This window comes from Rhea pennata, chromosome 9 (assembly GCF_028389875.1).
Source record: "Rhea pennata isolate bPtePen1 chromosome 9, bPtePen1.pri, whole genome shotgun sequence".
NCBI classification, from domain to species: Eukaryota; Metazoa; Chordata; class Aves; order Rheiformes; family Rheidae; genus Rhea; species Rhea pennata.
The window spans coordinates 2,792,781-2,805,969 of NC_084671.1; the positions used below are offsets into that span (position 1 = coordinate 2,792,781).

At 39.5% G+C, this 13,189-nt stretch overlaps 1 protein-coding gene across 3 annotated transcripts in view; it reads right to left on the reverse strand.

Annotated features, from left to right (window-relative positions):
• Positions 1–8,554: 8,554 nt before the first annotated feature.
• The window catches only part of IFT80 (intraflagellar transport 80), a 62,686-nt gene continuing 58,051 nt past the window's right edge, over positions 8,555–13,189 (reverse strand). For all 3 annotated transcript variants that reach the window (XM_062582520.1, XM_062582519.1, XM_062582521.1), the window contains one exon: positions 8,555–9,815. In XM_062582520.1, coding sequence (XP_062438504.1) covers positions 9,696–9,815 — 120 coding nt within the window. In that variant the 3' untranslated portion in view covers positions 8,555–9,695. The remainder of the gene's footprint in view (positions 9,816–13,189) is intronic.

Here is a 13,189-nt window from a genome sequence, read left to right on the forward strand (position 1 = left end):
CTTACAGTTACAGAGGTGCTTGAAAACCGCCAAGCGATGCACTTCAGCTTGCGCTCTTCGCTGGCCCGACCGGGAGCTAACGCGGGGGCGGCCCCGCGGCCCCCGCGCTCCGAAGCCAGCCCCGAGCGTGCTCCTTCGGGAGCTCCTGGAACGGTTCGCACAGCCGCAGCAGCGCGGGCGGGAGCTGTGGGAGAGCCCCAGCCGGCGGGAGCGCCGAGCGCGGGGAGCAGGGCAAGGCGAGGAAGGCGCCGCGGCCCCGCGGCTGCCTCCCGTCGCACCCGGCGGGAGCAAATCGGAGGAAGCCAAGAGGAAAAGCGCCGGGCGTCCGTCGCCGCGTTCTGCGTCTGCAGGTTTTCCCGGGCCTCGAGCGGCGGCGGCTCCTCCGGCGCCCGCGGAGTTTCGCAGCGGAGCCGAGAGCCGGGGCAGTAGCCCTCGTGAGCGCACGTGCTGTACGCAACAGAGCTGCCTTAAAAGCCGTTTGAATGTACTTCAACTACATGGATATAGACACCGATGCGGAGATGCAAATTTTGAAATCTTTCTTGCTACTGCTTTTAAGCATTTATTGCAATAATTAGTGTGGCTCAAAACGGTAAAGCGCAAAAGACATTGCATGATGCTCCATTTAGAAATAAGATCCTCCTATCTAATTTAAACACCAATCCTGCTTTCACTGGAATTGAGATTAAGCCCTGAGGGTAGAGCCAATCCTGACCAGGTATGGAGATCACAGGGAACGTAACGCACCGGAGAAAAATCTCCTCTCGCAAAGCACTACTGATTTTAGGTCTTGCTAATGCAAGGGGCGAGACCGGGAAGATTTTAAGGACAGTAAGATTAGTTTTTTCGTAAGATCTTTTCCAGAAAGTGGAACTAGCATAGTCGGTCTTTCTAAAGCAGAGTGCCCTTGGTCTCTGTGGAGTTATCTAACAGCTACGAGAAAGCTGAGGGAGGGAAGTCCTGAGACGGTTAAAAGCTAAAGGAACAGCCCCAATCCTCTGCTCCTCTCTCACGTGGAGCGTCCTCGGTTACATCAGTCCGAGGGCTAGCACGAAGGTGGATTACGGCACTGGGAATAATGTTTAGCGCTCTTAATAAACAGGCAAAATCCCAGAGAATCCCTCCTGCCTTTTCTTTTTTTTCCGTCTTAATGAGGAGCGTTATAAAACGCTCAGCGGACACTCCTGCAAAGTGCCTGCAGCACTCGTGATCATTGGGTTTGTGCAAAGATAAAGCAAGCAGAATTTGAGATTGTCCTAATTTACATCACGGTCCAGTTTAGCTTGGAGCATCTAACTCAGCCTTAAACGGCCAACTGATCTCCGCTTCCTCTGCCATCATCACAAGCTTCCTCCTCCCCTCAGCTTAGAGCTCTCGCCGGAGACAGGAATCGCTCAAAATAAGGGCAATGCTGGGCGGCCCATTATGGCAATAGGCTTATGCCCAAACAAACTAATAAAAAGGATCTGTTCTAGCTTGAAGTTAGCACTTGGGGGGGGAAGCAAGGTTCTTTTACAGTGCACATAGATACACATACGAGAGCCCTCTGCTTTATCCTTTGCACACCTATTTACCCTCAAAGGAAACCCAAATGGGTATGTTGGAAAGACATCAGAGTATTTCCCAACTGCAAAATGCCTACTACCAAAGCTATTTCTCAATATAAAGAAAAAAAATCTTGCAAATCCGTTATAAAAGACATGGAAGTAATTAAACACGACACTGTTTACGCAGCCGTTTCATCTGATTGTTCCAGGCATATTGCCTAGCTCTGTGCTAAGGACTAACTTATCCCTTTATTTCCTTGAAGATATCAGACCGTCATACTTTCATATGAAGCACTTACTCCTGATTATAAACATTTACAGTTGGGTGAAGGTGCCTAAATTAAAACATGCAGATAATTTACATTTCAGTATTTTAAGTTTTATAGCAGGAGGAAACCCTTGCCTGAATCGGATCAACAAAAATATACATGGGAAACACAAGCTCTTCCATATGGAAAGTTCACACAAACTTTTCTTCACTCTCACAGAACAAAATATTAGTGCACAGGATGTATTAGTCACAGAATTTTACGAGAAGGTGAAAAGATTATCATGAGAGAGGTCACGAGCCAGACAACGTTGGCTGTTGCTGAAGAGACGAATCGCTCTGTGCTCTGTACGTTAACGTACGACTCAACGCACACTCTTCTCCTTGTTCCACTGACTGCCAAAACCACCTAATCAGTTAGACCTACTCAGCACGAACCGTATTTATGGAATCACGAAATGCCAGCTGATCTTGGGTCCACTGAAAAAACGTGGTGTCACTAATTCACAAATACAGAATAGAAGTAATGGAAGTCTTGAAATCTATACACTGAATATCAATCACGGAATACATAAAAACCGCTAAATGGCACTTTTTCCAAATTCCCTCTATTTGTAGGTGGTAACATCAACGTTTGTCAAGAGCTCAGGTTTTTTTAGAAAGCTGTTTAGTTATAGCTTTGACTATTCCAGAGTGAAATAAGGCAACTGAAAACAAATAATGAGCCAAATTGGCTTCCAAATACACTACGCTCTAATGTAATTGAAATTCATCCCCCCTTAGAGCAGCAGCAAACAGGTAGGTCCTGCCTGGGCTCTCCTGTGCTCACCAAGAATTTCACCTCTGCTTCTGTTGAAATTTTCATCGTGTCCTTTACATATCCCAAGCTTTACATCTAAGCAAGGCACGGGGAGCCCGCCCCTGCGTGTTCCTGGCACGCACTTTTGCAGCCGGGTGCAGTCAGCTGGAGAGGTGGTACCTCATAAAATCCGAACATCTTAAAACCCAGCAAGCTTCCAATCCAAAGCATGAAGTGCAGGAAAAGAGGGGGGAGAGGTTTTGTCCTATGCACAGCAAATAACAAGCGTTATTTGTGAGCCAGCTAGGGTAGCCACAGGACACGCGCACAAGTCTTGGCCAGGTCATAGCCATGGTGATCATGGATTTAACAGCTCATTAGTTTGTATTTTCTTATTTTTTTCTTCCATGTTTGTGATTTGTGTTTAACTCTCCTCAGAGTATTTTATACCTACATTGCCTTTCTTTCTAGACATGATTAACCTTAATCTTTTTCACTAAAATTGTATTTTTATTAATTTAAAAAATAGAACTTTCATTCTCTCATCATTATTACATGACAGTTGGCCTTGCTATTTCTGTATTGTAGATTCCTATTTCTATGGACAAGCAAGCTAAAAGCATGATCTAATCCCTACTTAATCTACATGAATAAAATCAAGTCACATATCACCTACTTTGCACTTATACAGAACTTTGTGTGTCCTGTTTTGAAAGGAAATTAGTATGTATATTGGTTAATTAATATGGAATACCATGGAGTCATAAGAGGCTCCATGTCCATACTATTGGAAAAAAATGATGAACGATTGAGTTCTTCACTGACCATTCATTTCAGATGTCTGTCTACCCCCAAAAATTGTAATTCCTGGAAGAGTAATCACTTGCAATAGTTTTTTTGATGCTTGCACACTCAGATCAGTTTGTGAAAGCCCAAAGAGACTTCTCCTGTTCTATTTATATTTTTAAGATGGTGTTTGCCATCATCGTGTAAGATGCTCTTGAGGCAGAAGGTAGCTACACCACCAGGCAGGTTATTCTGCTTTCCAGTCACTTCTTCCCATTGTCCCAGATTTCAACTTTACACCTCAAAATTTTATTAGGAGGGTTAAAGTAGGAAAAAAAGCAGATACTAGTCCCTTGCAAATGAGTATTTACTTCAATAGCTCAAAAAGCTTCAACAGCTCTTTTCACCACTCAAGACAGCATAGATTATGTAGGAGAATCTTTACTGGCATATTCCTGTATTGCTTTTATCATGTTTACACTGACTGATCAATCTCATATGCTTCCAAAGCAGTATTTAGCCACAAAAGCAGTGTCACACGGCCTAAAACTTTTATATATGGTTAAATGTTGTGCCAGGATTGATACTTCTATTCTAAGTGATCTGGATCATTTGATACACACTACATTCAGAAAATATATGCTACAGGGAGTGATGTCCACTGTAAAAACATGCTTTATTATTATTGTTATTCATATTTCAGTATAATAGTGAGTGATAGTGGGACTAATACTGAGGACAGGACTTGCACATTGGAACTAAACAATGAATGTGAAACCACAGCCACAAAAATGTATCTGCTGAAAGAAACTGTCCATACATTACAGAATTTTTTCATTTATTTATTCCAGTAGCGCCTCCATTCTAGGTGCCTGCCATAACTATACTGCCCTACCCTTCTGCCGGGAAGCAGGAGATGTTGGGCTCTATTCCGGTCTCACACATCGGCACAGGAATCAGCTGCAACTTCAGCACAGTCGTACTTCAGCTAACGCAAACATATCAGACAAACCTGTGGGCAACCAAAATTAATCCCGAGCTGACGCAGACCTGGGGGATCTTGCCAGGCGGCAGGCTAGCCCTGCAGCTGCAAACGACCCCTCAGAACAAAGAACCTTTGCTTGCAGGACCATAATGCAAACAGTTCATTAGGACATACAACCACAACGAGCAGAATAAAGGCCACAAAGGGCTCTCGAACTCCCGGTGACTGGATACGCACGAAAGCACTGTGGCGGCATAGCACACCCCATCCTTCCTGTCTCTCCTGCTACCCCTGCATCCCACAGGAAGAGCAGAAAAATCAAAAGCATCTTCTGGCAAAATACAAAATTAGTATCCTGCCAAAATGATGCCTTCTATTTATAAATGATGAAAACACCTAGCTTTTTTTTATTATTAAAAATTAAATTGTAAGGGAGTTTAATCATTTTGGCAGAGTGGCCCAAAACAAACACAGTGGGCTTATATTAATTTTCAGGCAGATTTGCCGGATATGCCAGAAAAATCTTGTAAAGGCTGGCATCAGGCCAGTATGATACAGCTCTCAAAATACTTTACTGCTTTACAAGCAGAAAAAACAGTGTATTTCATAACTTTGAAGTGTTTGCCATTCCTAAGTATCACTCTATTAGTGGAACACATTTTTTTGGTTCCTATTTGGCTTCTACTGGAATTAGAGGTATTGACATGTTACAATTCTACAGAGAGCTCCTCTGTTATCAGTTTTTTCTTTTACCATCAGTATTTCCATTCACTGTTCATTCAGATCTACATATTTTCTGAAGAAATAGCAAAGGCTAAGTCTCAGAGGAAATTTCTGGACTTTTTCGTTATCTAAAATAGTGAACTTTTTCTTTTAACAGAATGCATTTGGATGAGATCCCAGCATAGCTAGAGGCAGACCTCATGAAGCTTCTTCCACAGCTGTGTTAACCATACACACAGATCCAGCTGCAACTCCTCGCTACCAAACCTTGGTCACGTTGTACCCGGGCAATTTCTGTTACATTCAATGAGAGCTGCACAGCTAAATCTCGCACCCTGCTGCGAAAATGATTCCTCGGCATTTGAACTGTCTTCACAAAATATCCTAGTTCCTAATAGGGACCAAGACGGACTCATGACAATTGTTTGGATCAATAAATACAGCTATGTTAAAGACAGACAAATGGTCTGCTTCTAATTCCAGCTAGCATGGGCCTGCTGGATGATCATCAGCAAGGGTCTTCATCCATGAATAAGAGAATAATAGTAATGGCTACCTGCACAAAGTGCCATGAAATTTATTAATATTTATTAGTTTGGGGATTGAAAATCAGTAAAATTGTAATCTGCCAGCCTTCCCTCTAAGTGCATTATGTGCATTAACTTCTTGGAACAAATTCTGCAACATAGGCAGGTACATATCATTGTAGACAGAAAAAGCAAGGCACGGAAGGGCTACAAAGGACATAACAGAGTCAAAACCTAGAGGCTGCAACTCCCAGACACACTCAGACAACACCTCTTACCTGCTGTTACCTATCACCTCCCTCACATAAAGATACTACTAAGACACACAACAACTTCTGGCCTCTAAAGCAAATGTGATATACCTATAGTTACCTTACACAGAGAGTCTGTTAGAATTGAACATTTGTTCCCTGCAGTAGGGAAAGGCTCTACATAAACTGCATCAAACTAAGTTTTGTATCAGATTATTCAAAGCTTTATCCTACACTATTTCCAAAGGATAAAACTCTACAGTCAAACATAAATCTCATAGCCATAGTGTCTTAGATATCAGAATACAACAATTATTTTTCTTTTTCCTCTGAAATATATAAGGAAAAACAAACTATAAAAGACTTAAGCAGAGGTAAAAATTAAGAGTAATGTTTCTTTAACCATTTGCATTACCTGGAATAATTGCAGCCAGAGTGATAGTGAAAGTTAAAGATTATGCAAAGCAAGATTAAAATAGCAATTTCAAAATTCTTCATCAAAGCCAAGAGGATGTTCTAAAAACATTCTTTCCACTGCTCTTCATTGCAATCAGTCTTCATTGGCACCTGTCACTAACTTCCCTCGGAAACTTACGGCGGCTGCTGGGCACCATCAACAGAAAGCCATCCGCAGGGAACAGGCTGCACTACCTCTGTCTACTCCGTGCACTGTCGAACAGGTGATGGACAACACTTGAAGGTTAGGATGTAAATATGGATGTTCTCTATTGCAGTATAGGGTACTGACTTCATCCTGACACATTATTTAGATTTGTCTCTTTTTACGCAGTTAGAAGTTCTGCATGTTTTCATGTAAAGCTTCTGAGCCCACATGCCCCTAAGTGCAATATCTGTAACATTTGAAAGTTTGAAAGACCTAAGTGCTACCTAATACACAGCATTTTTTCAGTGTATTATTTTCATAATTCAATTATGGCTTTTAAATACTGGTCTTAGCTTTTACCTCACTAAAGAAATATTTTTCACACATTCATTTTAATCCTACTTCTTACAACCAAAGAGGGTTTACTATTGCCAACATCAATACTACAAAAAATTTAAATGTATTATATGAAATACAACGCACATCCTGCTAAGGCAAAACTGTGGTTATCTCTGAATAACCGATCAATCGTAATACCAAATAAAACAATTATCTTTCAGTTATGGTAATCTCTGGTTCTGAAACAAGTTCTTGCACTGTTCTTGTGCTGGACAATAAAACAATCAGTAATTGATTAGCTATTTCTTTTACAGCCCTGGAAGGTTTTATTTCAGGGTTTGGAAGAAGAGATAATATGACACAAACATCACAGGCAGGATGAAAGCATTCTTGGTCTTACACTTGCATTTGCTAATATGCAAATCTTATATGCAATACACCAGAAATAGCCCACTAAAGCAGATTAGCAATGTTTGTTGCAGCTTGTTACAAATACTCTTCCTTGAAACATCTGTATTCTTCTAGTAAATAGACTAGTTCATTAAGTGATCTACCCAAATTACTAAAAACAGGTATGGAAAAATGCAGAACTTTGAAATCCCACAAACAAACCAGCATAAAATTATCTTGCACTGGACAGACAGCACTTTTCTTGGAACTGCAATCACAATACATAAAAACTCTACAACAATCCTAGATAAGTCATATAAGAATGCTTTTTTCCTGAGAATATCCTGAAATTTGTATTTTATACTCAAGGTATAAAATCGTACCATGTTGCATCCATATTAGAATCTGGTGAAACTAAAGATTAAACAATGCTCTTTCAGAAAATTGAGTATATAATTTTCAGCAATTTATATATTCAAGGTACTCACAAGCTGCTCAAAATATATAGCCCTACAGATAACAAGACTTGATGAGTAAGTCCTTAGCTACAAATTCTTTTTCTATTTTACACAAACATTCTCAGTGGCCTCTAGTTCAGGATTGCCTGAATATGGAAAAATGAATCTGATCAGTAGTAAATAACTTAAGATTTTCATTGTACTTTGGTTAGGAACTAAACAACCTTTTTCATCACTTAAAAGTGCACTTGCCATTGAGACATGGAGAGCCAGCATGGAAGCGCCGCTGTACCATTTTCTGGGAATGAAACAGACACCAACCTGAAGGGCAGTCACTCTAACACAGTGTCTTTGCTAGCACAGCACTCATTACTCCCCCCCCCCAATTTCTACAATGACTAATTGTTGCAGTATGCATTTTTTAGAAGCTAAATAAATTTGATGCTTCTGCTGTACTTCCACCTGGCTCAAGAGTAAAAGCCCAAAACTGAACTGAGATCCTGAAATATGTACCACCACTAGCCTGGCCTTCAAAAACTGCTAATATTGCATTACAAATCTGTGCCAGGATTCACAAACTTAACATTAAATATTTGCCATTAATGATATTTTGCAGTTGATTCTAGAACTAGTAAGTGCTTCCTGCAAGTCACTGGAGGATGAAGGTGCTGACTTTGCCACATGTGCAGAATACCAGAATCCTGGGGAGCATCAAATGAGCCCAGGGTGCTACATCAAAACTGTTGTTTCATTTAGCAGTCAGGTAAATCAATGGAGAACATCTCATTCACCATCTATTAGATAACATTAAAAAAAAGAATCACCTTTATTTGAATTTTTATTAGGAAATCGATGAACTATGCAAAAAAACCCTGTATCAGCCATATAATGATTTACAAAACAAAATATTAAACACAAGAAATTCAATATATATACAGATAATTAACATACTGGTGGTAATATTTGAAAAATGCATATTTTACAAAGTTAATTATGAATAGTCTACTCATGCCTGATACTGCAAAAGTGTTCTGCAAAGGGTGTCTAAATATGCATCACTTTCATATGTAAAACAAAGAAAAGTATGTATTGATGAAACATGTTATACACATGTATAACAACGACAAATTGTTTTAAACCGAACTAGTTTAAAATTGAGTGCTTTGGGCAGAAAAAAAACATGGAAAGCTTTCCTTTTTAAAAGTGAATATGACACTTTAACTTTTGGAAGCTCTGAATATCATTGTCAATACATATGTTAGATACTGCAAAACCAGCCTCCAAGCTGTTTGTTACTTCAAACAAAATTCAAAGCACATTCCCTAGTATTTTAAATGATGCTTTAATAATTTCATGATAACGCATGTTTTCTTAAAAGATATCTTTTATCATTAAAATAATAGTGTGTTACTGTGACAAATCTGAGTTGTTGAAATAATCTGAAATCATCTACTGAAGAACTTCTGAGCGTATATATTACCAAAACTATGTGTAACTAAGTGAAACATTCTTTTGCAGTTTACAAGTGCAAGCTCCTTTTTTCAACATTTATAATTTGTTACAGTCATTGTAAGGCAATTTAACAAGTCACCTGCTTTTCAGAGGTACTTGAAGATGCAGAAATAACTAAATTACTTAACTAGATGCTTAAACATAGAATTCAGTGCTTAACTAGAGTGAATTAGATTAAATAACTTTAATGGCAATGAAAATTTAAAAGCCAATAATGGAAAGACAAAAACGATTTTCCCTTTTTTTTTCTCCTACATATATCACGGCCTACTGAGTAACTATTCACTGGAGTCAGGGAATCAGAATGTAACTCCAGCTCAGAATTGGACTGAGTAAATAAATAATTCCGCCTGTCAACCAACAATTAGCAAGAATTACACCATTTCTCAACCCTGTTCCCCACAAAATGTTTCTTTTCCTTTTTTTTTCTTTTTTTACTTAGATTTATCAATATATGGTTGTAAAAAATATTCACAAAACACTTGTTAATATGACAAAAATAACAGTTATTGCTGTACAGTTACACCAGCTCTTACTGCTGGACTATCTGCTGTTGCTGCTCGTTGTCTTTCTTTAGCAATTTCCATCTCTATTTTGGCTTTGATTTTATTCCAATCAACTTCCAGCTGCAAGAACAGAAAAGAGAGTATGCAGAGGTCAACTAACATTATACAGAGAGGTTACATGGATACCTATTCCTTAACAGGAAAATGTCAAGTTACAATTTGTTAAGTGACTTTATCTATGGTCACATAGTTCTTCACCTGTAAGTTACAGCTTACATTAATATAAAGCATCAAGAACTGTCAAGTTCTAATGAATTGAGCTTTCCATACTTAAAACAAAACAAACTTGATTTTTAAAAAAACAAATATGACTATATCTCATTGCACCTGGTAATAAAACATTAAAACATGAAAATAACTTAGATCAGTCTACTGCCTCTCATCTAACGAAATACAATGAAATCTGTGTCCTATTATTCAAAATGTAGCCCTTTATCAGTAGCACATGGTATAACTTCTTTTGACCACACCTGAAGTCCATCAGGTAAAATGACGGCATATACATCAGTTATCTGATATAACAGAAATCAAATTTCCACTTGAAATTTTACCTCTGCATCAATACATGTTTCAACTTTATCTTGGCACTTCTCCAGCTGCAGAAAATCATCATCTTGTGACTGTATTTTATTTCAGTGAAACTTTAGACAACAGATATAGTACAGTATCCATGGTACAGTGGGGTACAACAGTTGCCTTTTTTTCTCCCACAAATACTTGACAAGAAAGAGTGGATCACGGTGTATTTGATGACTGTGAAAAACATCCAAAAACTGGACAAAAGTGTAATTGTGAAGTTCAATTTCACTGCAGGAGGAGTATCAAAGATAGGCTGGGAAAAAATACCTCAACTGCGGCACAAGCAATTTTCTGAGTAACTGTTATTGTGTTAACTCACAAAATAACAGGAAGATCTTCTATTAGGGAAGATGCAACTGTACCCACATTTTCATGTGAAAAGGTTTATCCTTCAATTCAGGATGTATTTGCTGGGTCCAGGTGCTTTAGATCTGATGACTGAAATCTTTATGGAGCTCTAAGAAAGAATGTGTTTGCTTTAACAGATGTCACACAGATGCTAACATACCTAAGGGCTAATTCTGCCAGCTAGCCCAAGGGCTACTTGCCAGTGAAGTCAATGATCCTTGCCAGTGACACCTAGTAACTGCCAAGATACAGACTTTCAGTATACATAGCAGGTTCATAATACCTTACATATGAAGATGTGAGAAATAACAACTAAGCACATTGTTTAGATTCTGCATCTGATTGCTGATCAGCGGTCTCTGCTGCAGTACGGAAAAGAGGTAAGAACTTCCTGCTTAAGCCTGAAGAAATGTTAGGTGATTAGAGGGAAAGTGAGACAAATCCCTTCTCTGTTCCCCTTTTGTCTGAGGAGGAAGAACAGCATAAAACCTTGCCTTTTCTCTTCGATGCTCTTACTGTTTGCTTCTAGATCTGCTACCTGAGCTTGACAGGCTGCACTAAGAATTTTGTTAACACTGTAGCCAAGACCGCCAAATCCACTTCATTGGATATGTTGCCTTTTAATTTTAGATCTATCAGCCAAGACCTCCAGAACACAGATATGGATTACAACCCAAGCATTTGATGACTTTCTGCATTCTGAAACCTGAAGTTCAAGACGGAGAGCAAGATGAAACACTTAAAAAGGTCCTCTTCACACCTTGCCACTGTCAAGGCACTACTGCTTAGGATCCCTTCCAGAAATTAGCTTTATTATGATTTAAAGACAGTATTATCTAAAAAGTTATTATCTAAATTATCTAAAAATGCTTCTTCCAGATGCATTGATCTTTGCTCACTAATGGGTCTAAAGCACATAGAAGACCCAGACAGCTTAGCTGCTGAAATTGATGTATAATAAGAGTACTTGGAATCTCTTATCTTTTCTCCATCCTCTAGATAAAGTACTGCAGACTTCCTTATCAGATGCCTACACACCTTGCAGATTTTTCTTCTGTTTAGGAAACAAAACATCCTTAGAAGCGCTAAAAGCTAATGCCTTACACTATAAATTAAGTTTTAATAAAAGTGTAATGGGTACTATCCAAAGGATCCAAGATAGCAGCTACAGCACATGGAAAGATCTGATACAGCCAGAGTACACATCTTTTTAAAAAAAGTCTTACTCTCAGAGAGCTCACAAACAGGAGAGGGAAACCAGTACAGAACTTTGGGCTGCTCAATCTGCAGAGAAGGTCTTAGGAGTTTTATTGGACAAACTGACCATGAGCCAGCAATGCGCCCTTGTAGCCAAGAAGGCCAATGGCATCCTGGGGTGCATTGGGAAGAGTGTTGCCAGCAGATTGAGGGAGGTGATCCTGCCCCTCTCCTCAGCCCTGGGGAGGCCTCATCTCGAGTACTGTGTCCATTTCTGGGCTCCCCAGTACAAGAGACATTGAACTACTGGAGAGAGTCCAGCATAGGGCTACGAAGATGATTGGGGATGAGGAAAGACTGCAAGAGCTCGGCCTCTTTAGCCTGGAGAAGAGAATACTGAGGGGATCTTACCAATGTTTACAAATACCTCAAGGGAGGTTGTCAAGAGCACACAGCCAGACTCTTTTCAGCGCTGCCAAGTGACAGGACAAGTGGCAATGCGCACAAACTGAAACACAGGGATTTCCACCTGAATATGAGGAAAAACTTCTTTTCCTGTGAGGGTGACAGAGCACTGGCACAGCTTGCCCAGAGACGTTGTGGAGTTTTCTTCCGTGGAAATACTCAAAACCCGCCTGGATGTGATCCTGTCCAACATGCTCTAGGCGCCCCTGGTTGAGCATGGCGGTTGGACTAGATGATCTCCAGAGGTTCCTTCCAACCTCAACCATTCTGTGATTCTGTAATTCAATTAAGTTGCTGTCTCAGGTGTACCTCTGGTACATCTCATAAAAGAAAATGCACAGAAGATACTCCAGTGGAATCTAAGATACTTTTAGCTGAAGCTAGAAGTATCATGAACCATATGATCTCAGTCTTTAAGATCTGTGAAATGCTAATAGATTGAAATGACCTAATGATGATGAAGACGATTTCCAGAGGTTTGATGAAATTGTGTATTAAACTATTTGTCATATTTGGCAAAACAGTTCATAGTTCACCCTTAATGGATGGCCTTAATGTCTGGATACCTTCAAAAACTGTTATTCCCACTATCTATAAGAGTATGTAAAAACGTTGAAGATATTTAAGAGGTACATATTCAGCCATACTAAGGCTTATGTCTCTATGGCTTTATGAAAAACAACTGTGCCTTCATTTGTATAATCCTTGCCAGATACTAAATACCTACATTCCATATCTGTGCCTTCAAATAAAACACATGCGCAAATATTAGTAGCCACGTAGCCAAGTTACGAACTTGCACTTAACAGTTAGATGTAAAACTTTAAGATTTATATCCACATTTG